Source organism: Lobosporangium transversale (genome assembly GCF_002105155.1).
Source record: "Lobosporangium transversale strain NRRL 3116 chromosome Unknown BCR41scaffold_34, whole genome shotgun sequence".
In the NCBI taxonomy this organism is placed as follows: domain Eukaryota; kingdom Fungi; phylum Mortierellomycota; class Mortierellomycetes; order Mortierellales; family Mortierellaceae; genus Lobosporangium; species Lobosporangium transversale.
Window position 1 is genome coordinate 179,011 of NW_019029012.1, and position 26,002 is coordinate 205,012.

The following is a 26,002-nucleotide window of genomic DNA, read 5'->3' on the forward strand; positions in this document are numbered from 1 at the left end:
GTGCGCTTCCTTGCGAAGTGCTGTTGACGGGCTTGATAAACCAATGTTCTGACTGTATTTACACTAACTAGCGGTAGCGAATTAGTCTATCATGGCTTCCATGTTTACATTAAATCACGACTTCCTCATGCCGTGTGGTACGCAAGTCGTAAAGAAGCATCAATCCCCAGTAACATCTGAATGGACCACTCAAAATGCTACAGGCCGAAAATCAGCATGAAATGAAAGCCACAGTATTGGTTTAGTGACTTGTAGACGATAAATAAAACTTTGGTCAGCAAAGAGTGTACAAATTTCAGGCCAACCCAATATCACCATATTAGAGACAAAGATAAAGATACAGGATCTGATAGAGGCATCGAAACGGACACTGGCATGAGAACATGCTAAAGAGGAAGTTCAGGATCGAATTTTTTTAAAAAATAAAATAAAATAAAAAAAAATACAACTTTTATTCAAGTACCGAGGAGTGACAGAAGAGTACAAGGAATAAAGACTAGGTCTTGAGCCAGGATCTCAATAACCCAAAATAACCACTTCTATCGCAATGTGGCATGACATGTCAGGCGATATGATTATATCTCCCTGGCACTGTTGAATGCTACACAACTGTAATTGAGCAAATACTATATTTCATCATTTTGACATCAAAGGAAGCAGTGGGATATCAAGAATGCGCAGGGAGCAGAATACACATAAGTCAAAGTAGCAACTCTATGCCTAGTAGAGCGATGCTCAAACATAAAACCTTGGTTTTATCCGATATCGCCACACGGTGTTCTTAAACCAAAGTTGATGAGTAGGTTAAGAACAGAAGGCAATGCTCCGACAGCTATCAATGAGCTTTATACTTCCCAGAAGTATCCTTGAAACAAGCCTATGGGCCCGATACATTCGTGCATTTTTTGGTCGGATTCATATGAGGCAGTGTTCCATGGAAACATAGTAGGCAGTCAAAATATGACCTGAGTGACACATTTGCATTTTACCAAGTCTCGGCGACCGCCGTGTCTCTAACCTCAGGTGCCTTTGATCAAACGCTGTGCCTATGAGCCGCCCTATACTATTTCGTCCAACCCAATTAAACTCGGGGCGGCTTATATACCTGAAGGAAGGTTGTGGGGTGTGGGTGGGAGAGAGCTGCACAGTGGAGATTCGACTGATGTTACGAAATAAATATGCTAGATTAGAAATGGCTAGACTTTTTCTTTGTTGTTGGAGTTGCAGCTACTTCAAGCATTGTTTATTGCTGCTACTGTGTACAGATACTAGCCTTACCATCACCATTGGATCAATAGTTATTGAACAAAGGAAAATATGATTCTGCCGATCAAAGGGTTCTTTTATTTAGTAAACGTTGATTACAGTAGAGACAATGTCATGTGTATTCTGAAGTAGGCAAGCCATTCGCGGTAGGACAAAGGGATATGGAGACAAAGAAGGAGAGGGCAGACGAAGAGACAAAGAAAATAGAGGCAGAAGGGAAGGAGAGAGGGGCTGGGCGAGCAAAGAGAAAAAAAAGAGTTTGTGTGAAAGAGCGTGTGTATCAATTATAGTCAAACATGGATATGCTGGATGGATTGTAAACACTAATCGACAGCTACAAAGTGAGCTCTGTCACATCTTCAATGAAAATACACAGGCTAGCCTTCAATAAGGAAGGAGGCATAACAGAACATCATTCCTCTTTTTATCCTGCCTGGAGATAATATGCTGCTTTCTTGGTTTAATGTTCATTTTGTCTCTTTCTTTATTTTTTATTTTTTTTTTATTTTTTTTTTATTTTTTTATTTTTTTTTTTTTCTTCATCTTTTCTCTCCTATAAGTCATCGTACCTTAACTTCATTTCGCTTCCTCAGCGTTAGTCCTCTTTTTTCCTCATATGCATATTTTTATCCGCAATCATACTGTGTCCATCCGTTGCCCCTCAAAATATCCCCATCTCTTCACTGGTCCTTACAAGCCTTTTCCGTGATATGAATCATATGTGTCGCCGTTATAGTACGACAGTAGTCGATGATGATGACGATCTTGAAGGCTATCCTGCCGATGGTGTCTTATACGAAGACACCCCTGACATCGACAGTACCGTTGAGAACGATGGTCAATTCGTAGTTTACCAAGGGGATGCTGCTGCGGCTGCTACCGCAGCTCTAGGTATTACTCAAGCCGATCAAGCCAACCAAGACACTGGAGTCGAGAACAACCAGCTACCATCTGCTTCAAGTTAGATAGACACCCTCTTTTCTTTCTTCCCCTCTAATCATACCGCTTTGTCCTTTTTATTTTTCATATTGCAAAACTATTCTGACAAAAACACACTTTTTTTCCTCTCTTTCTCCCTTTCTTTGACTTGAATGTCCATGCGAGCGTGGGACAGTGCATATGACAGCTTTCAGCTACTATATAGACCGTTTGTGTGTGTGTATGTGCGTTTTTTTTAATTTTTTTTTTTTTTTTTTTTTTTTTGGACTCGGTCTTCCTGTGCTTATGAGAGCTTTGGCCAGAGGATCAAAAGATAAAAAAAGAGCAATCATGAACCAAATGGCCAATAGTACCTCATCGGCAGTTGGCCCCATTGTCTTAAGTCTATCCTTCTGAATTTGTCCCCCCTTTTTAGTCTCATATAGTTTTTTTTATTCTTATTCCTTCTCTGTCTCTTTTTCTTACTCTCTTACCCCCTCTTCCTGCATGATTAACATCATGTACTTTACGCGTTTTGAATCTTCTTTCATTGTAGTTGCTATTGCTTCCTCTTGAGTGATGTTTTATAGCATTCTGTTTTTTTTTTTTTTTTTTTTTTTTTTTTTTTTTTAACTCTCTTTTCTTTTATTTTCTTTTCTTTTTTTTTTTTTTATGAAGTGCTGTGTGATTTGGCTGCTGAAATCTTCAAAAGGCATGGCCCTGTCAATTGTATGTAGTAAATTTCTTTTTTTTTTTTTTTTTTTTTCTTTGAATTTTCAACTATGAAATAAATAAATATAAATATCCTTAAATGAAAGAAATAAAGAAAAATAGAAAGGAAGGTGAGAGTAATGAAAAAAGAAGGAAGGAATAACAAGATGAACTGGTCCGATAACTTTTTTTTTTTTTTTTTTTTTTTGTTTTTCGTATCACGGTTGACTTGTGCCTTATTTTAGCAAAGATCGATGACATTCTACGCTAACAGGCTGTGTAAAGAAGGAAAAAAAAAAAAAAAAAAAGAGCGGCGGATGAGAGAGGAGGACGAGGACGAGGATGAGGACGAGGAAGAGGAAGAGGGAGGAGGGGAAATGGAGAAGGAGAAAGGATTATGGGTTGTTGGGAAGAGCACATTTGGATATTAGAACATACATTGCCTTTTTTTTTTTTTTTTTTTTTTTTTTTTTTGGTTTTTCTTTTTCTTTTCTTTTCTTTTATTTCTTTTTCAAATATTTGTGTGATGTCAGAGCAATGCCGATCCACAATGCTGCAATTGCGGAGAGTGAGGTGAAAATCGCATGATTATCTGTAAACTTCATTTTGATCCTTAATTGATCCTAGTGGTAGAAAGGGTCTGAGAGCAGGTGCGGGACAAGAAAAAAAATAAAATAAAACTAAAACAAAAGTAAACAGGAAACAAGGATAAGACTTGGCAGCCGTAACCCATGGATGTGAGACGGAATATCCGTATATATGTTACCAAATGCACCAAATTGCATTCAAGCATCCACGCATGCATACACAGATGTACACAAAAAAGGAAGGTGCAGAAAGCATGCATCATGCAATCTGTTCTGATTTAGGAGGTGTTTTGCTCCGCATACATTTCATCATGTTTCTACGGAGTAAGAATCCCCCTAAGGGCAATTCGCTATGCTCTGTCTCCGGAGGTTTGCTTATGAGCAGGGAATGTGCATGTGTAAGTGCGCGTTCCGCGGTCCCACTATGATTCTGTCATTTTTTTAGGAGTTTGTGCTTATTTCTCTAGTCTTTTCCGGCATGTGAAAAGATGTGACCTCTACGATCTCCGTGCTATTGCTGTTGCTTCTTAGTACTACATGTATACTGGTTTTGGCACTTATTGTGCAACATGAGATGTCCTCACGATCGACAGAGATAAACCAAAAGTTTGCTTTGTCAGCATCTCAACTGCCTTGACATTGTCTGTTTTCCGCGCGTCTTCTGCTCATAGTTTCCTTCCATAACCGCGACAGCAATACGCAATATGTCCCGTCCACCTTACATCAACCTTTTTTTTTTTTTTTTTTTACTTCGCCAAGGGGTAACAAGTGAGCTGCATGAACTGAGCACAAAATTTTTTTATAATCTCCTTATTTTTTATATTATATACACTACTTAAATTATATACATTCAAAATGCCTAATATTGTCCTCTATTTATATTAACACCGCTTCAGAGTAACTGAAGTGTGTGGCGTCTCTCTGTGGCTTGAATGAATCCAAAGGGTGGTCGCGGCATATACAGGTAATTAGTGATGGCCGCTAGCGACTTGTAATCATATTGCGAGAGTGGAGCCTCGCCTCGGAAAAGCTGCTTCTGATGTACGGCTTCGAACCTTGCAGTACGTCCTCCCAATGGCTTTTTGCTTCCAAATCTGACTTTGCCAAAGCTGATGTTGTCAACAAAAAGGTGGCTATATTCTGGATGCTTGATCATCTCTTGGATTTTAAGGCGAAGGAAAGTTGAAGGCCCCATATTCTTGCCTTGCACCAAAAGACAGGCCAAGACTTTTTTCAATGCCTCGTCGTCCATCTCGGGATGGGCCTTCTTCATTGCATCCCGTAAACCGGCCTTTGCAGATTTATTCTTAATCTCGAATGTCTTATTCTCCCACGGCTTGTGTTTGGGTGGTCCGATCTCAAGGAACCGTTTAAAGCTGGCCAGAACGATTGGTATCTGGACGCGGTCCCATGCAGTATGGATATGCCTCAAGTGGGATATAAGCGTGCCAGCAGGCCCAAGACGCTTGATGTTTGCTTCATACAAGACTGTGTAATAGTTAATCTTGAACTCCTTTAGAAGGCATGCGCTCATCGGAAGCCACGCCCCTATTCGGTTGGGCACTTCCACGACCTTAAGATATCGTAGAGGGATATGTGGGATCTCTGACAAAAAGCTCGGTCCCTTTCTGTCCAGCTTAAGCAGTTTGGACATCTCTTCATCCATTAGTAGGATGCTGGGCCGGCTGAGTGACTGGTCAAACTCGGTAAGCCAATTCTCAAAAGTGGGATTTGTCAGGTTGCTCAAGCCGGCATCGATGACGACTCCACTGTGCCCCCCATTTTGAAAGTCGCGCTCACCCTGCCTCACTATAGAGGTTTAACGCAATATTGCAAATAAAGAAAAAGAAAACCAATGAAGGTAGAGTAATGAGAGGAGTTAATAGATGTGCTATAGTGCCAACTAGCGCAACCTAATAATGACTCAATGCTAATGAGAGTCTAATTATTCACTCACCAAGAATGAGGGGACCGCGCTTATCAGTTGCATCCGCATTGCAGCACAGCAATACTGTGGCGTTAGAATAGTCAACCCTAGTCGAATTTGGAAGTTTACAAGGCACAGCAGCCTCAGGCGAGAGGAAAATGTCGGCGATGTCACACGAGTATATATCGCCAGGTTGGTACCGGCCCAAGCCCAGGCCCGAACCCAGGCCCAATGCCAATGCCTGTGTGGCCCAGCCACTGCAGTCTTCGGATGTTGGAGGCTTCCGAATGCATATATGATCGATATTATTGCGTTTAAAGAACTTTGGTACCCACCCAGTGCTATACTCGCAAGGCAGCAGCGGATCCTTCAGAAAGCCTTCCAACATCGCAGAGATTTGAACGGCTTGCCCTGCGATTTTTTGGATGGGCACAGGAATGCCACGCTCTTCAGTGTTTTCAAGCCATGATACGAGAAGGCTTTCTAAGACACGTCCATGGTTCTTGGTTTGACGACAAGAATGAGGCAGAATCCCGGATTGGAATGGTTTCTTGAGTATGTTCCCAACTTCTCCAATGAACCCATAAACTGTCGACCTTGGCACCGAGAACAACTTCGCAATTTGGCCTATTGGGATGTGTTCCGTGTTGAATTTTTTATATATTTCCTGTTTTTTAGCCCATGGGTAAGATTGCCTCTTTAGTCGTTTGGGATCCTTTCCTTTTACTTTGTCACCTTCAGGGTACAGAGCTATCTGGGGAGAGGGGGGAGTGGGGTCAGGGCCTTGATTAAGGGAATCCAAGCTCCATTCACGCGATGGCCTCTACAAAAAAAGTAAAAAAAAGGTTAATATTAGTGCCCTTGTAGGTAGAATTAAACAGCCAATAGCATGTTTCTAACCTCATAAGGATGAGTTGCATGATAATTGCTGACCTTCTTGTTTAATTTGTTTGACGGAACAATTACAGCATCCTGAGTAGGTAGGTACCCGATATGTGTTGTACTATGGAGCGGCACTGTCGACTGGTACGCAGCGGGATGGAACTGGTCAAACGATGACTGAGCTAATTGCTCCATCGAGTACAGGAATGGTTGAGTGGTGTAATATTGTAGCCCCTGAGGTAGGTTAGACAATGAACTGACATGCATACTATGCGGTATATCCGGGGATAGCTGCATTCCAGAGTAAAACTGTGGTTGGTATGGAGGCGCAGGCGGACCTCCAACAGCATTTGGTGGGTTTGGGTTGTTCATAAGGGAGGCATATTGCAGGTATCGCTGCTCTTCTTGAAAGAGTTGAGGGAAGCTGAGGTAGGCGCTTTCCTGCTGATACCGGTAGGGCGGAGCTGGTTGCAGTCCTCCAAACTGTTGTGGGTTTGGTGGAAACATTGGGTTATAATGTTGTGCCTCAGTGAACGGCGTTAGATAGCTTAATGGAAGGGCTGTTGGCATAGGCATTGGAATAGCAGCGACAACTTGTTGGTCGTGCATACTAAGAGTTGATGTGGGGTCTGATAATGCACGCTCAATGGCATCAAGTTCACTTGATATGACGCCACTACCTGTCTCATCGTCTGCAGGTCCACTAAGCCAGTTCTCATACATGTATGCTTGAATAATGGGTCTGAAGCCGAACAGAGGATGGAATAGGACAGAGACAGTGTAAAGTGAGGTAAAGGCGAATATAGAGTGGAGGGTAGCAATGATAAAGAAAAAGAAAAAAAAAAAAAAAAAAAAGAATGAAAGAGAGGGCATTAAATGTTATCAAGGATGTTGGCGAAGCAAAAAAATAAACTCTTGAATATGTAGTAAATGTTGTAAGAAAGGACATTTCTGTGCATCCTCTTTCTATGTCGTATTATTGAATAAAATCCGACCATGCTTAGCATACCATTGCAATTTAGTAAAATGTGCACATGTGCAACAAAAACCTTGACAAGTCGTTTTGGGCGACATGGAAGCCCATTGGCCAATCAGATTCCAAATCCTGGCTTATTGCAAACTCACTGCGTTTTGTGAACACAATAAAATTTTTCAAAAGCCTCCACCTCCAATAACCGTTCGGGCCTCTTCCCTTTTTTATACTTTCGGTAATGTGTCAAGGCATCAAAGGCACCATCTACTCGTTTATTTTATTCTTTTTATTTTTATTTTTTACTTAGCCAGTCAGCATTACGATATCAGTAGAACTTCAAAACCCCGTCGCTTTACATTTAATTGATATAAAGACAGTGTTGTTATAATGATCAGAAGATTGAAAGACATTATAAGTACTGCTTACATAATTTTTTGTGGATATCTGTGTAACAGAACCATAGGGGAATGCATGACAACCGAAATGAACAGTCTAACTTTCAGAAGAGTTCCCCTTTTTGAAGATCTTCCAATATGACAGAAATAGATGAATAAATAAAAAAAAAATAAAAAATAATAATAAAAAATTATTTTGAAATAAAGGTCTATAGGTGATGCGGTTTATGCTACTTGATGCTCTTCACTTTCTTCTTCTAAATGGCTTTGTTCAAATAGAATGTCGCTTTTATAAATTCATCCCAGTGGTCAAATTGAGACGCTGCCGATGATATTGTCTCTAATGAAACATCTCCATCAGCGGATATTGATTCGAAAGCCAGCGGCACGGGTAAAAGCTAGATACCATCCCATAGCATAGAACAAAGAAAACGTCAGAGAAATTTCTATATACTGTTTATGTATAATATATACAAGTAATATATATAAAGAGAATAATTAAACATCCATATAGAAAACACCAACAAGTACCTTGAGCTCTTGCTTCCTAACTAAGCCATACTGATCGATCATGTCAGAAGCGATTAGAGGCAAGCCGTGGTAGTCGAAAATACCGGTCGTCTTGAAAAGAACACTTTTCAATGTATGCGTGATTGCCACTCCTCGAAGGCCCACCTGAGAACCAGGAGGTGTTGATGATATGTCTTGAAATGAGAAGAAGTTAGGGCATTGAAGTCTATTCGAAAATGGTAATGTTGTCTGATCCATCAGGTTCTTCAAGATGGGGGACTCTATCTCGAGCTTAGTCGTCAATTGACTTCTAATCTGCACATCCGTAGGCTGGCCTAGCATCATAAAGTTGGCGACGATCCTTTTGTTAATCGAGCTTCCACCTTTCATAAATAACTCGCCCTCATGATTCAGCTGATAGCTTAGATGGACCGGGTCTAGTTTTGGTTTATCCAGTGAGTTTAAAGAAGACTGTGCAAAACATGATGATAGGATGTATTCTGCCTCGATAGTCCTAGTCTTTGGTGACACTAATGGTAACTTTGCTACAGCTTTGAAGAACGGTAGACTTTAAAAAAGTAAAAGGCAAACCTTGGTAAGCTAGAGGGCACTACATTTCAAAACATCGAAAGAAGACACACGCTCCCAGTACCTTTCAAAGAAATAAGGGGCTTCAGCATCCTTTAGCCACTCTTCTAGCATCAGCATATCAAAGGATTTTGAAAGCGGAAGGCAAGTCATTTTCCTTTCCTTGTTTTGAAAGAGTACCTGGCCGAAATGTGATGATAGTTCAAATTTTTGGGTTGCTGTTTGTGCCTCATTCACATTGCTTTGCAAATGCTCCTTGAGTTCCTGAAGCGTGTTGATGTTGGACGGCGAAGACTGAACAGGATAGATGGTATGGTTGTCCATAGTTTTATCTGCATACTATTATGAATATTTAACTTGATCATTAGTACACTCAAGTCCATCAAACATAATCTCAGCGTTATCCATTTGATCAATTCTACTAACAGGTTCGACTTGGCAAATGCGGAAGTATGCTTTTTGGTTCTCATCTGCAGTCATAGTAACTGAATCATAAACCGGGAACATCCCCAAAGGATTTAGCTCATTCTCCTGACGCGTGAATGTCAAAGACTCAACATGGCATGTTGACTGGCGAGCAAAAACCAAAAAAAAAAAAAAAAAAAAAAAAAAAAAAAAAAGCAAAGGTTAGTCAATTGGCCACCAGAATAGTTGCATTAGGGAAAAAGGAAGAAAGAGGGTTCTTTACTTCGTTCAGCTTGATATCAAATAATCGCTTGGCTTCTTCCATGCTCCTTTCTGATCGACCAGCAATAATCAGTGTTTGATCATCCTTTGATGAAACATATGTCCCTGATCGTCGAGCAATGTCCTCCAAAGCTAAGGGCTCCTTCATAACCATGTCTCTATTATGGTATGAAGAAACATCCCATTGCTCTTCTGTGACGGCAACCAATTCCCGAATACGCTCCTGAGCTTCCTCGATCAAATGCGGTACTCCTCGGATGACGTATGTCTCATCTGCAATATTAATAGATATCCGAACATTCTTCTCCTTTTCCAGTTGCCTTAAAGAGTCGCCTTCAGTTCCGAGGATGAAAAAAAGCTCTTGTTTGCTGGACGGATATTCTCTCTGGACAGTTGGGTCGTTGGGGAATGGCTCTTCAACCACAGGTGGTCCGGGTTCTGGAGCAAGGACATCCAGATCCATTAGGACCATGATTTGGTTGATCAAGACGGATTTTTTCCCTCCAGAAGGCATATTTTTGCTGCGGAGGACGCCCTTGAGTTGTGAGACATTAAAGGAAGCAGCCACACGATCCTTGAGTTTGTTGAACTCCTCGACTGAAATCTTTGGATTAAGAGGTTTGAGTGCCATGACATCCTCTAGTGTAACCTTGGCCTTTACTGACGATGGGCGTGTATACAGGTCGTTGATAAGTGCCTTTGAGATACTATCAATTTTGGCAGCATCAACTGAAGAATCTTGGTCCTTTTTTTTCCTGGCCGTCGACCGTTGTGAAGTAGAAAAGAAACATGGTCGATCGGGCGTTCTTACAATCGGATTGATTCTACTCCTAGCAATGACTTTTGACCCTTGAGTGTTTCTGCAGAGACCTGCTCCAAGGGAGACAATAATCGATTGAGTGCTCTGCTGGCACGGAATCCTGCTCATGGCTCTCATAGTCGGTAGACTTTTTGTTTTGGAACAAATGAACAAATGCTCGAAAAAAAGAGTAGATCATTCAGATCATTAAATGAAAAAGACCGTCACGAAGACTCACTTTCCAAAATTAATGGCTGTAGCTCTATTCTATCTTTCTATTCTTTTTTTTTTTTTTTTTTTTTGATAAACCCAATTCAACCCAATTCAACCCAATTCTATCTTTCAGTAACTCACAATTCCTTTCACGATGGACATGTCCCCAGCTGAACGGCAGAAATATGCCGAGATATTTACTAGTCTAAACCCCATCAACGGCTACATCACCGGTTAGGAACTTCTTCTTTCTTTAACTTCTGTCCCTGAAACCGCATCAACATCTTGCCAACGTTTCATGGGAATGAAAATGAGAGACATGAGTATCATCATCTGACATTCTTCATCTCGTCCTTACTGTTACTTATACAACCTGTGTACCTATTTGTAACAGGTCTGCAGGCACGACAAATGTTCATGAACTCTGGATTGCACGTCATCAAGCTAGGCCAAATTTGGTACGCTAAAGTATTTTTAAATACACATTTCAATACTGTTTCAGATCCAATATATTACAACCACAACTGATATCGGTCAATGTATTCTACATGGCCAAATCTTTAGGGATATCTGCGACATTGACAAAGATGGAAATATGGACTTTGACGAATTCTGCTTGGCTCTACGTTTTGTCTATGCGTCCATTAACAATGAGATATCAGAAATCCCTTCATCACTTCCACAACATATGATTCCACCCTCAAAGGCTCATTTTTTTGTTGGAAATCAAGCATACAACCAAGCATATTTACAGCAGCCGTCTCAATCGTTTAATCAACGCAGCCAGAGCCCTAATTACTTGGCTATTTCAGAACTTGTGAGTGTAAAGCCTTCCGAGCTTCGAACGGATTAGTGCACCTCATAGGATTCGTCATTATCTTCTTACTCTCAGATTATTAACTCCAGTATATTTGATTGTAGGATACTGCAGCTACTGTGAACAAAAATTTATCAGATGATTTTGACTGGTATATTGCCCCATCTGATCGTTCCAATTATGAGGCTATTTACAGGAACAATGTCCAAATGTCGTCGGGTGAAGTACAAAGTAAGATGTTCGGGTCCTTAGTATCACAGCCTGATGGGCACTGGAGAAACTTGCTCTAGCATGGAATAATCCCATCACTCACAGCCAACGGTCTATCCTTTTTTATTTTTAGTGGGCCAATTTGAAGAATTATACCAGGCTCTGCAAATTCCAAGAGAAGACATTAATGCTGCATGGTAACACTAAGGAACAGCCCAACTGAACAGCGAAAAAAGAACCGCAACTCTGAATGCTCAAGTTTATCCCTAACAGCTCCTTTTATGCACTGTCATGTACCACTTCAGGTCACTGGTGAATGTTCACTCTGCTCCTCAAATTGGCAAGGAACAATGTATTGTATTTTTCCATATCCTCAACAGTCGTCGCCTTGGCAAACGAGTCCCAGCAACGCTTCCTGGAGCCCTTCGAACCTCCTTCTTGGGCAGTTCCAACTATGCACTTTCTGAAAATTATTCCATTAATGAAATGCAGGCAGGACGGCCATCTGTACCAATGTCTTTTGCCACGAACTCGGCATTTTCTAGCCATAAGGGGCATGCTATGGCGGATGATTATCTTAGCCGATTGAACCAGAAAGATCATGTAGTTAACGGTAGGATTTTTTTTTTTTTTTTAAAAAAAAAAAAAAAAAAAAAAGAACGTGGTATCTTTCATTGAGGATTGGAATCGATTACTTTGATTATTAACAATACAATAATGCTGATTTATCAATATTTTTTTTTTTTTTTTGTTTTTCATTGTTATGTTTATCCTTTTAGAATCAATGGCGCATGAAGAGCGGTTAAAACAGGAACTGGAGAGTATTAAGCGACAGGTTGAGGATGCGGAGCGGAAACTGCGGCTGAAGCGAGGGGGAACAGACGAACATGAGGTAACAAAGGAAGAACTGCAGGAGCTGCTTGCCTACAAGCAGCAACAGGTCTTGAATGATGAAGCGTCAACTCTTGACCGAAAGCTTCTGGAGCAGGATCGAGAGATCCAACGTCAGCGTGATGCCCTAAAACAGTTGGATAAGATCATGCAGAGCCTTCGTGAGCAAAAGGGCTTACTGGAGACACATCTTGCAGATTCTGAGAGTGAGCTTCGTGATAGTCAACGTGAGGCTGAAACTCTTCGTGTTGGTCGATAATCTTTATCTGATTGAATTGATAGAGTATTTGTAATAAAAGAAATAATAATAATAATGTAATGATGTGTCTGTGCGCAAAAAAAAAAAAGCCAATCAACCAACTTTAAAATAGTGTCAAAGACATTTCACACACGCTACACACCTCTTTTCTACTCACTCTACATTCTGCATTCACATTTCATTCTCATTTAATGAATATACTTACAAAAGCCTCGAAAGGGCTCATACCCGCCTCTCGACCCAATGTACTGCCGTTGGTAGCATTGACGACGTCAAAAACAGAAAAGACATTTACCTTTCATACCTCTGCTTCACAAGACAGTCGATCGTCTCATCATTCCTCCAAGAATCATTATGAACAACTTGGCTTGAGGAAGGACGCTACCAAACAGGAAATCAAATCTCAATTTTATAAGCTCTCCAAGCTCCACCACCCGGACAAAAACGACTCTGCAGAGTCTCGCAAGCAGTTCTTGTCAATCAATGAAGCCTATTCTGTCTTGGGGAACGAGCGTCAACGACGAGACTATGACCTCACTTTACTCGACGGATCTGGATCCCTTTATTCCTCTTCTTCTTCCTCAGAAAGGGACACCCCCAATCGTGGAACGCTTAGGAGAACTCCATTCCGACATTCTGCTCACTCTGCAGCTGCAGCTGCGGCTGCAAGGGCCCATGCTGCAACTAGAGCCAAGTTTAATGATTTAAATCAACAGCAACACCATCATGGACCCGTACCACATTTTGATTCAAAATCTCATCAAGAGATGCACCATGAACAAGATATTCGACGAGAGGAACGAAGACAGGCTAGGGAACGTGCCAAGGCTGAACAAAAGAAGGCTGAAGGGTCAGCTGCTGGATCTGGAATATTTTTGAGAACCACACTAATACTCGTGGCCATCATAATGGGCTCGTCCTTATCCAAGGTCTTTGCAGATGAAATCGAACAACAGGATAAAGAAGCTCAGTCAACTTTGCCACCATCATATTCTACTACGACTACGACTACCTCTGCAATTCAGTCTTCGGTTGGTCGTCGCTTGCAGCATTATGGCCATCAATCTGCTCCAAGGGCTTTTAACCAAAGAGAAAATGATGAGGATAATATTGAATCGCCTTTGAAATATTTGTCCTCGTCAACAATGTCTTCAAGTTGAATCATATTCCACACAAATTATAAAAGAGTAGATTTATTAAGTATATATATGATACATAGAAACCTGAGTGTGATCGCAATAGTTGAGGAAAGCAAAAAATGAAAAAGAAAGAAAGAAAGAAAGAAAAAGGCTTAGTCATCCAAGTCTGGGATATGCGAGAACGAATAACCCTCATAATCTTTATATGCATAGTACGCCAGGCCAACATGGTATGATCCTAAATGTAGGGAAATGTTGAAGCGGAAAAAAAGAAATCATTTAGACACTGCTTGTGCTTGCTCTTTTAATTAAAATTGAAACAAACTCTTTCTTTTGCTGCCACTCACCTGGTATAAAGCATAGTGCTCCAAGAATCAGTAACGGTGTGCCTTTATCCAACCATTCCTACAGATGTAATTCAAAATATTAAAGGCTTAGACAGGAGGATAACACGAACTAGAAATTTTGAAAAAAAAAAAAAAAAAAAAAAAAAACTTCTTTATTAAACTTACAGGGCTGACGATGATACCAACTTTGAGCAGCGATCCAATTGTGAGCCCAGCTATGCCAAGGATCAAAAGAACAACAGCCAAGGCAATTGACTTCCAAGGGACTTTTTTTTTTTTTTTTTTTTTTTTTGGTTTGGTTAAATGGAAAAAGTGTCGAAAATAATAAAGAGTTGAGTTAAAAGTCCTTTGATCGCTTAATCGACATGATAAAAAAAAAAAAAAAAGAGAGAGAGAGAGCGCCTTACTCGACGGCGTTGGGGCCATGAATTGTCCCTCTGAATATCCAGTATCCTCCTGCATTTGAAGGAACCGACGAGCTCGACGCGGAAAACGCATTTTCTTTGTTCGGTGGACGAGTTTATGGACACCAGTAACTGGTTTGTGAGCAGAAGAAGTTGCAGTCGAAGGCATCAAACAACGAAAAAAAAAAAAGAAAAGAAAAAAAAAGGAAAAAAGGTAAAAAGGAAAAAAGAAGAGGGAGAGAGGGAAAATTGGCTAGAAATGAGAATACTTGAAGAAATACCAAATGACCTTTCTTTTTTATTTTTGAATGAGAGATGAAGACAGAAACAGAAGGTTGCATGTATTCAGCCCAACACAGAGCCAGGATTTCTGCACGTGACTCAGTAACCAGCATCAAAAAAAAAAAAAAGACCATTTGTTGAAAATAAAAGTTGTCTCATCAAATAAACAGGACGACGGACATCATTGGACAAACAGACAGACAGACAACCAGCAAATCAATTATGCCGGAAGCACCTGTAAAGAAGCAGAATATAATTTCAGGAAAGAATAGAAAAAAGGATTTTGTTTTAGTCCATTATTCTGGACAATCCCTTGGCCGACAAAGTTAACCTCTTCAATATCCATTAAACATCTTTAGGAGAAAATTACATACCAACAATATCTGGATGCCAAAAATGAACTCACTGAGCTAATGGCGCGCAAAAAGCTTGTTGACAGGAACCTGGTAATGTTGAGGAGCAAAAAAAAAAAAAAAAAAAAAAAGATAGTTTGCAACAGGAAAGAGGCTTGACACACTCATATTACTATTCCAGGCAGGACTAGAGAACAATATCTATGCATTTGAGGGGTCTTATCTAGAAGACACACAGAACGGAGGTAATATCATTCGTGGATTTGATGGTTATATCAACCCAAAAGCTGACAAGGGCCGTGTCAAGTACTCTGAATCAGATCGACTGTTCTCAATGTCCTCAACTACTTTTGCCAAGGCAAGTTTCTTCTGAAAGGATTTATATATATATATATATATATTTGCCACTTAGGCTTCTGCTTCTTAGTATGCTCAGTCACATCCAACCATTTCTTCTTCTTCTATCTTTTTTACAGGCACTTCAAATCAAAGATAACCCAGATCCGGAATCTTCACAGGATGAATCAAAGCGTGGATCGTCATCTAGTAAACGACCTCATCCAAAATCATCATCGACATCTAGCATCATCTCTGGTCCGTCCTCTTCTTCCATAAGCGGCGCCGTTCCAGGAGGATCCTCATCCTCGTCATCTAGCCGGAGACTTTTGAAACAAAAGACTGCCTCCTCTTCCTCAAATCAATCCAAGAACTCTGATCAGCCACGGCCGCCAAAGAAAATAAGATTATCATCTACAGGACGTGATGCCGATGGTGATGAAGATCTAGATGTATAGGGGAGGGAGGGATGATTTAATAGCTTTCTTTTCTTTCTTTCTTTCTTTATTACATTCTTTCCTGATATATGTATATATCAATGCTCATATTCTGTGAAACAGCTATTGCCATGAATGAATAAACTCATTCAGAATTATGGCGAATAGCCACCCTTGTGATATGTCAAACCAAAGTGGACATTTATCTGCCATCGACCAACATGTCCATTAACGAGACGTGTTTGTACATTTTTCAGGAAGAGGAACCTGTAGTTCTCAAAGGGTTCGGAAAAAGGTTAGGGATCCGCCTCATTTATTGCCCTTCCTTGGCTAAGTCACCTATGGCGAAGATACCAAAAAAAAAAAAAAAAAAAAAAAAAAAAATTATTGATCATTATAAAAAAATAATGATCTTATTATCGGTTGTACGGCGCGGTTTTTTTTTTTTTTTTTTTTTTTCATTCGGTGATAGATTACCCGTATAGAAATAGTGCGGCGCAATCTTGACCACATTTATTATAACACTAAATAAAAGGATTATAAACAATTGTATCGTTGTCTCTGTCTAACAAGCGCAAAGCCGACTCTGGAGCAGAGGAGATGTCCATCCACCTAAAGAGAAGTCATAAGGTAGAGAGGCATCGGGCCAATGTCTAGCGCTCGACTACTTAATTCAAATATAAAATTGCATTGTGCTCTTTGTAATAATTTTATTATTTTATATTATTATATTATTAAATTATTGTATTACTATACTATTATGCTATTATATTATTATATTGTATCATTATACTATTATATTATTATATTATTATTATTACGTTATATCGTTATATCGTTATTGTTCAATGATATCACCAATAGGCGGCAATATAGTATTGCGCCATTAGTGTTAGGGTGTTATCATTCACAAAATGTTACCCAACTTTGGTAATTAGGCGAGGGTTCGAAGCATGTACACCTCATCCGCTTTCTCTGGCTGGGAAGAAAGAGAGGGGGGAAGCGCTTTTAAATCTTTAGGTTGCGAAAACAACCGAAAGGTGTTCGGCCTTCTCGAAGGCGGCGGTGGTGGTAGTAGTAAGGGTAGTGGCATAGCAAGCTCTACATCCTTGTAGCGCGCCATTCGATGACGACCCCGAGGCTCCTTACTTTGAAATGCAACATCACCAAACGTCGCATCTCCGAAGCAGCCTGCAAAATCTGGATGCTTTCGCATCATCAAAATTTGAGAACGGAGGAATGTAGATGGTCCTGTGTACATGTCCTGGGTTCGATAGTACTGCAATACACTATCTGGAACCTTGGGTTCTATGCTTTTCAAGGCCGCTATTAATTTGGTTTCTGCATTATTGCACTTAAAGACCAATGAAGCCTTGATTTTTGACAATGGCGATGTTGACGATGACGGCAACTCTTCTGTTTGGGACGGCTCAAGGGAAGCAAGGAAATCTCGGGAGCAAGATTGGATGGTCTTTTTTTGGATTTGATTCCATGCTTCATGGATAGCCTCTGGCTCATTTTTTGGGCTTCTGTTTTTTGAATGGTCAGGGCCACTTCCATTATTGCTATGAATGCTATGACTAGTTTGGTTTCGGGCTTTATCATTCGCCAGGAACGCCTCGATCAAAAAAGTATGGTAATAGGCCTTGAAGTCCTTTGCGATTTTGGCGCTCATAGGCAAGAGGGCGCTTAGGGGGCGTGGCACCGGAACCAATTTTATGAATCTCAATGGTAACAAAGGCATCGTCTGACTCATTCTAAAAAATCGCCACATGGTCTCGTCAATCAATAGGACCACATCGCGCGATAGCTCCATATCAAAATCTGTAAGCCATTTCTTGAACGTTGATTCGGTTAAATCATCAGGTCTCACTCTCGCGCTGCTAGCGCCATTCTTGTTATTATTGGTAGACAGCATCGGACCCTGTCTAACTATAAACAGTAATAAAGCGGAGATTTAGAGAACGTGCATTTTGCTGTGCTTCAAGGTACTTCAGCCAAGTACAAATATGCATTTCAGAAATCCCTTTAGCGCGATTTTATATGAGCGTACGCTTAGAGCTAATATGAATGCAAGTGAAATCATTCTTAATAATAATAAAAGATGTATTATATATTTACCAAGGATAAGTGGCTCTCGTTTCTTGCTTCCTGTGAAATTAGAACAGATCAAGACCGAGAAACTAGATGCATCCACTCTCTGGATAGGCTCTTGTCGATATTCCTTTTGGACCAAACTGAGGGGAAGCATGCCAGTGAACATACTGACCACGTCACAGGTGTAGATATCTTCTTCATCATAGGTGTTAAGCTTCCACCTCACAGATATCTGAGCAAACTTGGTCTCTTCAGACGAAACAGACGCCTGTTCGATCATCTTCCCCTGTGGGATATTGTGTCTTTTCTTGTAACCTTTCAGCCAGCTATATGTGAACAAACATGGTGGCAACGGCGCTGCAAGGAAACCCGACAACATTCGGAGGAGCTCTAGAGCCTGTCCCACGATCCTGTTGTTAGAAATAGGGATGCATCTCTCGTTGAGGTGGTAGATCCAACCTGAGAGAAGCTTTTCCAGCACGAAAAATCGGGCTTCAACGATACGTGAGGTCTGCATCATCCTTGGAACACAGTTCTGCTTCTTTGCCTCCTCTAGGATGGCTTCTCTTTTCGCAATGACGCCGATTATGGTCGTTCTGGCGGCTTTGAAGCGTTTCACTAATTCAGGGATAGCACAGCTACTCTCCCATGCTTGAATAATCTCAAGTTTTGTGTAAAGTGATAAAGCCTTCCGAGTGCGTTTACGGCTATGCTCAAGGTGACTAGATTCCGGGCTAGGAGTTAGCTGCAGCATGGCAGGGCCTTCCTCATGTTCGGCTTGCATGTGATCGGAAAGACCGTGCAATGGGTTGATGTTAAAATGCTGGGAATCTATAAAGGAGGACTTTTTATGACACAGATATGCACCAAAAAAAAAAAAAAAAAAAAAAAAATGAATGAGCTGATGACTTCAGTTAATTATTTCAAGTACACTTGAATATTGTGTTCTTACTTGTGGAAGAAGCCCAAATGGTGGTGAAGACATGTAGCTGAAGCTAGGTGTCCTATAGTCTACATGTGTCTGTTGAACGTAGTTCTGTTGCAGAAGTTCAGTCGAAACGATAGATTGCAGGCCGGGCGATGCCCCTGCCATGCTTGACTGCAATCCCTGCTGGGGATACTGTGCGTGTCTCTGTATATGGCATCCGCCCTGAAGGTATTGCTGCTGCTGCTGAAAAGGTAATGCTGCAGACCCCAGCCACCAGAGCTCTTGATTTGGGTAGCCTAGATTCTCTGCCAAGTATCCCTGCTGCTTTTGATGTTGTTCTTGCATGTATAAAAAGCCAGGAGCTGAGCAAAGTCCAGTCATTTGGGGGTCCGGTAAGTACCCAAACGAAGTAGATGGATGCTTTTGGTTTTCAAAAATTGACCCTTGCATCAATGGCTCTACCTGTGAGGGGATAAGATTAAATAGGCTGGTATCACAGGAAGGGTCCTGAAAGTCTTGCTCGGTAACGTAAGTAGAAGGGGTTTTGAGGAAGCTCTTAGATAAAATTGGTAAGAAGGAACTACATATATGAGAGTTATTGTCAATTGGTGAAGCCAGAGGTGATGGCATGGATACAACGTCCTCATCAGTCGTCCTGGGGTGTGTGTTTGTTATAGGTGTTGCTAAGGTGGTAGAAGTATCAGAACCAGAGAGGTTAATGAAATCATGGAACTCTGCGTCCAACTCTTCGGGAAGAGGGGTGCCTGCGAACATGCCTAAAGGCACAGAAGTGGTACGAGAATGCGTTTAGGAGGCGGAGAGGAATATGTATATTTACTTAATTTCTTATTTTTTTTTAGTAAGAAAAAAAAGGCTTGATACAAACAGAGGTAATGGGTGAAATGGGTAAGCAGACAGAATGGAGATGGGATGAAATGTGAGGAAGAGCAAAAAAGCCAAGAAAATGAAGGATAGAAGGAAGAAAGGATGGAGGGAAGGAAGGAAGGAAAAAAAGAAGAAAAGAAGGATAATCAAGGCGTGGCACACGAGTCATGCGTTGTCTGTCGTTCAAATTGTAAGAGGATGCTGCATACAACAAATCTTGTATCAGGAAACAGAAATTCTCCTTTTCTTTTTAAGGACCGCAGCAACATAATTTGAATTATTAAATGGATGCAACCCTCACATGTACTACCCAATATATTCGTTGCTCAATGCATTATGGTCGACTTCACTTTTTTCTTCTTCCCACCCTATAGAGATTAGACAAGAACTGGATATTGGAACTCCTTCATGCCATTCTTTTAATGTTCGGCGTCAGCAGATCTCAGTGCACGCCCTGTGCAGACATGTACACACACGAATACACACATACACCGCACCCACACCAAGTTATGCAAGACAACTTTGCCGCCGTAAAAACGATCAGTTTTTATTTTTTAATTTTTTTTTTTGTTTTTTGTTTTAACGGCAATGGACCTTGGTCTGGTGCGTGCCCGGGTAAAATGAATCCATTATATGCTTCGCCTTTTACTCTAGACTGCCAAGGGATGTGTCTGTTTATGGGTAACCATGGCACGATTGGGCTGTTTAACAGAATAACACATATTATGTCTAGTTCTTTTGCAAGGGATGTTTTATGTTATAAAACCTTTCTTATTGCATGACGAGAGCATTTTGTGGTCTCGATCCCTGCTCCGTTAACGCGATAAGCTTGCACGCCTTATTCCTATAGCGGCACAGCGAGGTGAACCTTCCGCCTAGTAACTTTCGCTCTCATTTGTATATAACTAACTCCCTTCCTCCATCTCTTTTTTCTACTTTTTCTTCTTTATTTTTTGTTCTTCTCTCTTTTTCCTCTTCTCTCTTATTTTTCTCCTTCATCCTACACAAACATTCTTTCTGTGGAACCAGCCAAAAAGTACACAAGCAAACAAGCAAGAGGCATATCCAGGTACAGTGCTTACTTTTTATTTTTTATTTTTTTTATTTTTTTTTATTTTTTTAACACAGCTCTAGACAATGTGCTTCACTCAATTAACACAATGCATTCTCCCCACACCATCATACTACACGCTCACACCCTGCGCACTATAATCCAATCATTGCAGCAAACAACACTTAATTACACACAATCCCTTTTTCTCTCTTCCTCCGCTCGCTCAATTGCTCTATCAGACCTTTTCAGGCCAGTGTCATAAGGGACACAGCGTCTTCTTTAAGCCCTACTCATTAAACATACACCAGATTCGCCTCAAAATGACTTTTCAGTCATCTCAGCGCAACATTGACCGCAATCTCCGTGTCCCGCCTCAACAACAGCAACAGCAACAACAACAACAACAGCAACAGCAACAGCAGCCCCACCCTCCTCCTTCTACCCCTCCTTCTCAAACGGGTTCATCTTCCCAAAACGGGGGTAGCACCAGCAGTAGCAGTACCAGCAAAGATGCAACCAAAGCTGGGGCAATGGGATCATTATCCACGATTGAAGCCTCCTCGGGCTCCGCAGTAGCCTAAAGCAGCCGGCGCTTGCTTTCTCACCTCCAATCCCTACCCTACACTCTTAATCATATGTAACCCTGATGTTACTGTTATTAACCATAAATTGATGTTCATTTCGATACGATGTAAAATTTAGTAATACACTGTAAAATTAAATAAAAAAAAAAAAAGTTTTCCTCCTAATTGCTTAACTGCTTAATTGCGACGATATGAATGTCAATCCTTTGTTTGATAGATTTTCCCGCTTTTTTTTTTTTAAGTTCTCGATCACTCTTTTTTTTTCTTTTTTTCATTTCATTCATTCCTTCATATCACAATTTACTCTCTTTTCATTTGTTTGTTTGTTTGTTTGTTTCTTTACTCTTAAAAGAAGGAGATGAACAACGTGGTAACCTTTTTTTTTTTTTTTTTTTTACCGCTAACAGCATAGCCAATTTGATCACCTTCATAAAACTTTCTCGCTTTTTTATCCTTTTTTTTTTTTTTTTTTTTTTTTTTTTTTTTAATTCTCCATGACTAATGAAGATTTAATTTACAACATTTTTTTTTCTTTTTTTCTCCTCGGTAAATGAAAACTTCTTCGCCATCTAAGCACCAAACCATCTAATGCTCTTTAGATTGATAGAGAGATCATTACCGGTTAAACAAGCCATATGTGGTCCTTGTCTCTATGATGCTATGGAGAGAACCAATAATTGAAAGCCATTACTAAGGGAAGGAACAACTTTGATCAATTCCTATAAAGAGCCTACTACGAATGAAGGCGAGGTCATCATTGCTATTACTACATTATTACCATCATAACCGTTGCTGCCATTGTTAATACTATTGCCCTTTCTTACCTTGAGCTTGGCATTCTAGAGCATGACCACTTTTTTTTTTTTATTTTTATTTTTATTTTTTACTTCGCCATGAGAAGCAGCTCTGTTATGAGGCGTCGTACAATAGCATATTCCCATGTGGCACTAGCAGCATCACCTACAAAAAACAAAAAAAGAAAGAAAAAGGAAAGGAAGAGAGAAAGAGGAAGAGAATGATTCCCAGGGTTCAATTGGACACATGTACCGTCAGATCTGTTACTGTTACTCCAAAAGAATTTTTGAACCCGATTGACTATTGACTGAAACAAAAGAAATGGCGCAGCTGCTAACGACTTATTTGCAAAATAAATCAGCTTGACGCGACAACGCGTTTTTGGGTAAAAATATCCTTACTGCCTTTGCTTGCCGATATCATCGTTAGCATAGTAATTACATATCCATTGTCATAACACTTTTTTTTTTTTTTTTTTTTTTTAGAAAAATATATTATACTAAATCAATGGCTATGCCATAGGAAGTCATTCAACTCATTAGAAGACATTATCATCATAACCACTCTTTCTTATCCTTGTCCCTACAGCGATAGGTAAAGCATTAAGAAATGGCTTTTATTGTTTCCTTGCCGCTCAGTCGATGGCAAAGCGTACAATCCAATTATACATCGTATCCCAATTCGGCGAAATTTTATCCATAATAAGACTTAGCCAGGTCGTATTAGTTTTATCTCATACAGATATTAAAGAGTATAGGGTCATGCCACACTCCATTCACTTCATTCCTTATGTTGGCATAGAAGAAAAGAACAGAAAAGAGAGAAAAATATATCCGTTATAAAAGAGACGAAAACCCTCTTTTTTTTTCTTCTTTAACTCACATTCATCTTTCCAATTAAACTTACACTTGATCATTCGAGGCTCAAGCTTCCTACAAACAAAACAAAGCAAAAAAGAAAAGATACTTGATATACCACCTGTAAACATACAGATCAGAATATCAGCACAACAGACAGAAGGTGAATAAAAAAAATAAAAAATTGAAATAAAATATAAAATCTGCGTGCAAGTAAACTTTGTCAAGCATAAGGTGGTTTTTTATCAGCCATCTAAACAGACACTTCCTTTATTTGAATAGCTCTCTGCCGCAACTTAAAGACAAATCGACTACAACGGAAGGACTGACTACAACAGAAAGGAAACAACGCTTTAGCCAATTGGGCTTTCAGCTTTTCTGCATCCCATTCACACACATACAAACAGAAAAAAAAAACACACAATTGGATAGACATCCTTCGCACAGCATACGCCATTATACACAAGTGCAGCTCTTCTGCAGATATATCAACACAGCCACCACCAACCGATACTTCATTTTCTTCTTCTTTTGAGCCTCTCCTGAACACACACAACAAAAACAAACAAACAAGCAATTAGCTCACTGTCATCTATGCAGTCATCTCAACGTAGGAATCTCGCTAACGCAGGGCCTGTTCAAGGCAATGCTGGTCAAGGCGGCAACCCAGGTGCAGAAGCAGGTGCAGGTGCAGATGCAGGCACTGGTACGGGCACGGGCACAGGCACAGGCGCAAGTTCGTCTCAAGGAGGCTCTAATCAAAATCAGGGCACATCCTCCATGCAAGGAGGAAATAACAATGGTGCAAACGCTGGAGGATCTACATCAACAAGCTCCTAAAAAAGGAAAACAAAAAAGAAAAAAAGAGCATCGAGCCTGATGGAATCTTTTACAGACACGTTTTTTTTTTGTATCACAATATAGACTTGGCATGATTGCATGAGATATTGAAAGTTGTACAACAAACAAGAGACAACAAAATAAAAATAAAAAAATAGAAATTAAAATAAAAAATGCTGTGTCGTATTTTTTTTTCTTTTTTTATATTTATTTTTTATTTTTTATTTTTCTTTCATAAACATTTATTTATTATAGTCCAATCAGAAAAGGAAAGGGAAGCAGGTAGATGTTTTGTTTGCAATTTTTTGTCTTTATGTAAACTTTTGATGAAGGTTTCGCAGATCTGTAAAAGCAATGATGGCAGACGCAAACAAAAGGGCTATATTACAGATGATGGAGTACGCACATCCTAATGTCACTGTCCTACTGGAGTTCAGGAGCGTCAGATAGGATGCTCCATAATGTGAGACCAGGACCCAAAGAATGCGAGCATACGACCGTTGAGTGAAGCCGGTGAAGGAGATCATCATCCAGAGACAGTGGTGTAGAGTGATGATGCATGTAGTAATCGCTATATATTTATACATAAATTACACATTATTTTTTCATTGCGAAACATCATCCTTCAAAAAATATATAGTCGTTTGTTCCTAAACGTAGACAGATAAAGAAGAAGTGTTCCCCTCTATTGTCTTGAAACTTTGCTTACCAGAGATAAAGTAGAGGGATACACTAGGACAGGAGATACACATGAGCACGCCTGGCCCAAGAGATTGTACAAGTTGTGTGATATATGAAATGATGCCAAACATTAATCCGAATCCGAGTCCAGCAGAAAACGCGTATCCAGATCTGTTGAATCTTGATTTTGGATGCTTGGCTACCATGTTCAGTCCTTTCTCTGCCCGACTATGACAATATTTTAATTCATGCTCAAGTTAGATGGTCCCCTGATTGCTTAGCATGTTTTATTTTTATTTTTATTTTTTATTTTTTTACAAGCATGAGTCGCCCATGTGATATATGCTACTTACTTTATTAAAAGATAAAGGAACCAACGGAACATCTCCTGAAGTAAAATTGTGTAGATGATTGTAGATGTATAGGTTTGCCGACTGTTGGTGGCCAAAAACCAAATAGCAGAGGCCAACAGAAGAGACAGTAACCAAAAAAACATGCTATTCAAAACATAATAATTATAAAATAAAGAGATTGGTTAAAAAAAAAAAAAAGACAATGCCAATGCAATCTTGTCAATTCAACCAAGTCTGATCCCCTCCACCGTACAGCATGGCAACATCTAAATGACAGAGGTCTAATGGTTGCATACCTACCTTGACACCATGAGAATGACCAGTTGGGCATTGGGTGCCACACAACCGAAAAAGATGGCCAAACCTGGTCCATAGGCTGTAAGTGCACAACCAAAAAAAGTCAAAAGCGTCATTTTATTTTTCTTTTTGTTCTTCTTGTTTTATCGAGAGGTTGTATGATTGAGTGTTTGCCCACAAAACAGGGGCTTTAAGATGCAATGAGTAGAGAGTGCAAAGATGTCAAACAAGGAAAATGGAAACTCAATAAATTAAGTTTAAAAGAGACATAATGGTGGCGTGTCCACGATCAAAAAAAAAAAAAAAAAAAAAAAAAAAACTTTTATCGATTTCTTATCCAGGTCGCCAGAACCCTACAGATTAGTTGACGGGGTCTTGGAGTTTGAGTGAATTGACAATTAACGTTGTAATGTCATTCAAGCCTCCAGTAGGAGTATTTTTTTTTTTTATATTTATTTATTAAGATTACATTAGAAAATCCAAACTCATGTTAGGTTCCTGTAGTCAGCTTTTTGAAAAATAGGTGAGATGCGTTTAACAGTGCTAAGATATAATACAGTGGTAAGGGATGATTAAAAAAAAAAAAGAAAAAGAAAACGCATAGAGTTGCGGTGGGGGTTGCGTTCAATTGCAAGATTTATCCATCCAGTCTTTTTTTTTTTTTTTTTTTTTTTTTTGGATCAAACCAAATTTAAATTGC

At 40.0% G+C, this 26,002-nt stretch overlaps 6 protein-coding genes across 6 annotated transcripts; 3 read left to right on the forward strand and 3 right to left on the reverse strand.

The window, feature by feature from the left end:
* Positions 1-8,622: 8,622 nt before the first annotated feature.
* On the reverse strand, positions 8,623-10,460 carry BCR41DRAFT_137751 (hypothetical protein). Its single transcript, XM_022019521.1, has 4 exons — positions 9,446-10,460; positions 9,184-9,327; positions 8,822-9,096; positions 8,623-8,720 (listed from the first exon to the last, which is right to left on the reverse strand). The coding sequence occupies exons 1-4, from the start codon at positions 10,379-10,381 to the stop codon at positions 8,684-8,686; spliced, it is 1,392 nt and encodes a 463-aa protein (XP_021878808.1). The 5' UTR covers positions 10,382-10,460; the 3' UTR covers positions 8,623-8,683.
* An 85-nt stretch (positions 10,461-10,545) lies between these two features.
* Positions 10,546-12,659, forward strand: BCR41DRAFT_358581 (cytoskeletal-regulatory complex EF hand-domain-containing protein). Its single transcript, XM_022025065.1, has 7 exons — positions 10,546-10,689; positions 10,851-10,914; positions 11,021-11,273; positions 11,378-11,504; positions 11,617-11,680; positions 11,789-12,096; positions 12,263-12,659. The coding sequence occupies exons 1-7, from the start codon at positions 10,611-10,613 to the stop codon at positions 12,631-12,633; spliced, it is 1,266 nt and encodes a 421-aa protein (XP_021878809.1). The 5' UTR covers positions 10,546-10,610; the 3' UTR covers positions 12,634-12,659.
* A 123-nt stretch (positions 12,660-12,782) lies between these two features.
* BCR41DRAFT_358584 (hypothetical protein) lies at positions 12,783-13,926 on the forward strand. The gene has a single exon (XM_022025066.1). The coding sequence runs from the start codon at positions 12,825-12,827 to the stop codon at positions 13,791-13,793; it is 969 nt and encodes a 322-aa protein (XP_021878810.1). The 5' UTR covers positions 12,783-12,824; the 3' UTR covers positions 13,794-13,926.
* Positions 13,859-14,931, reverse strand: BCR41DRAFT_137786 (hypothetical protein). Its single transcript, XM_022019522.1, has 4 exons — positions 14,527-14,931; positions 14,285-14,385; positions 14,120-14,177; positions 13,859-14,010 (listed from the first exon to the last, which is right to left on the reverse strand). The coding sequence occupies exons 1-4, from the start codon at positions 14,690-14,692 to the stop codon at positions 13,925-13,927; spliced, it is 411 nt and encodes a 136-aa protein (XP_021878811.1). The 5' UTR covers positions 14,693-14,931; the 3' UTR covers positions 13,859-13,924.
* Positions 14,932-15,167: 236 nt separating this feature from the next.
* BCR41DRAFT_309411 (histone acetyltransferase subunit NuA4-domain-containing protein) lies at positions 15,168-15,531 on the forward strand (the record flags this gene model as incomplete). Its single annotated transcript, XM_022020953.1, has 2 exons — positions 15,168-15,251; positions 15,340-15,531. Coding segments are annotated over 2 exons (276 nt in total), but the record flags the coding sequence as incomplete, so codon positions are not given.
* Positions 15,532-24,225: 8,694 nt separating this feature from the next.
* On the reverse strand, positions 24,226-25,521 carry BCR41DRAFT_358589 (gamma-secretase subunit Aph-1). Its single transcript, XM_022025067.1, has 4 exons — positions 25,306-25,521; positions 25,006-25,149; positions 24,681-24,880; positions 24,226-24,542 (listed from the first exon to the last, which is right to left on the reverse strand). The coding sequence occupies exons 1-4, from the start codon at positions 25,416-25,418 to the stop codon at positions 24,283-24,285; spliced, it is 717 nt and encodes a 238-aa protein (XP_021878813.1). The 5' UTR covers positions 25,419-25,521; the 3' UTR covers positions 24,226-24,282.
* Positions 25,522-26,002: the final 481 nt, after the last annotated feature.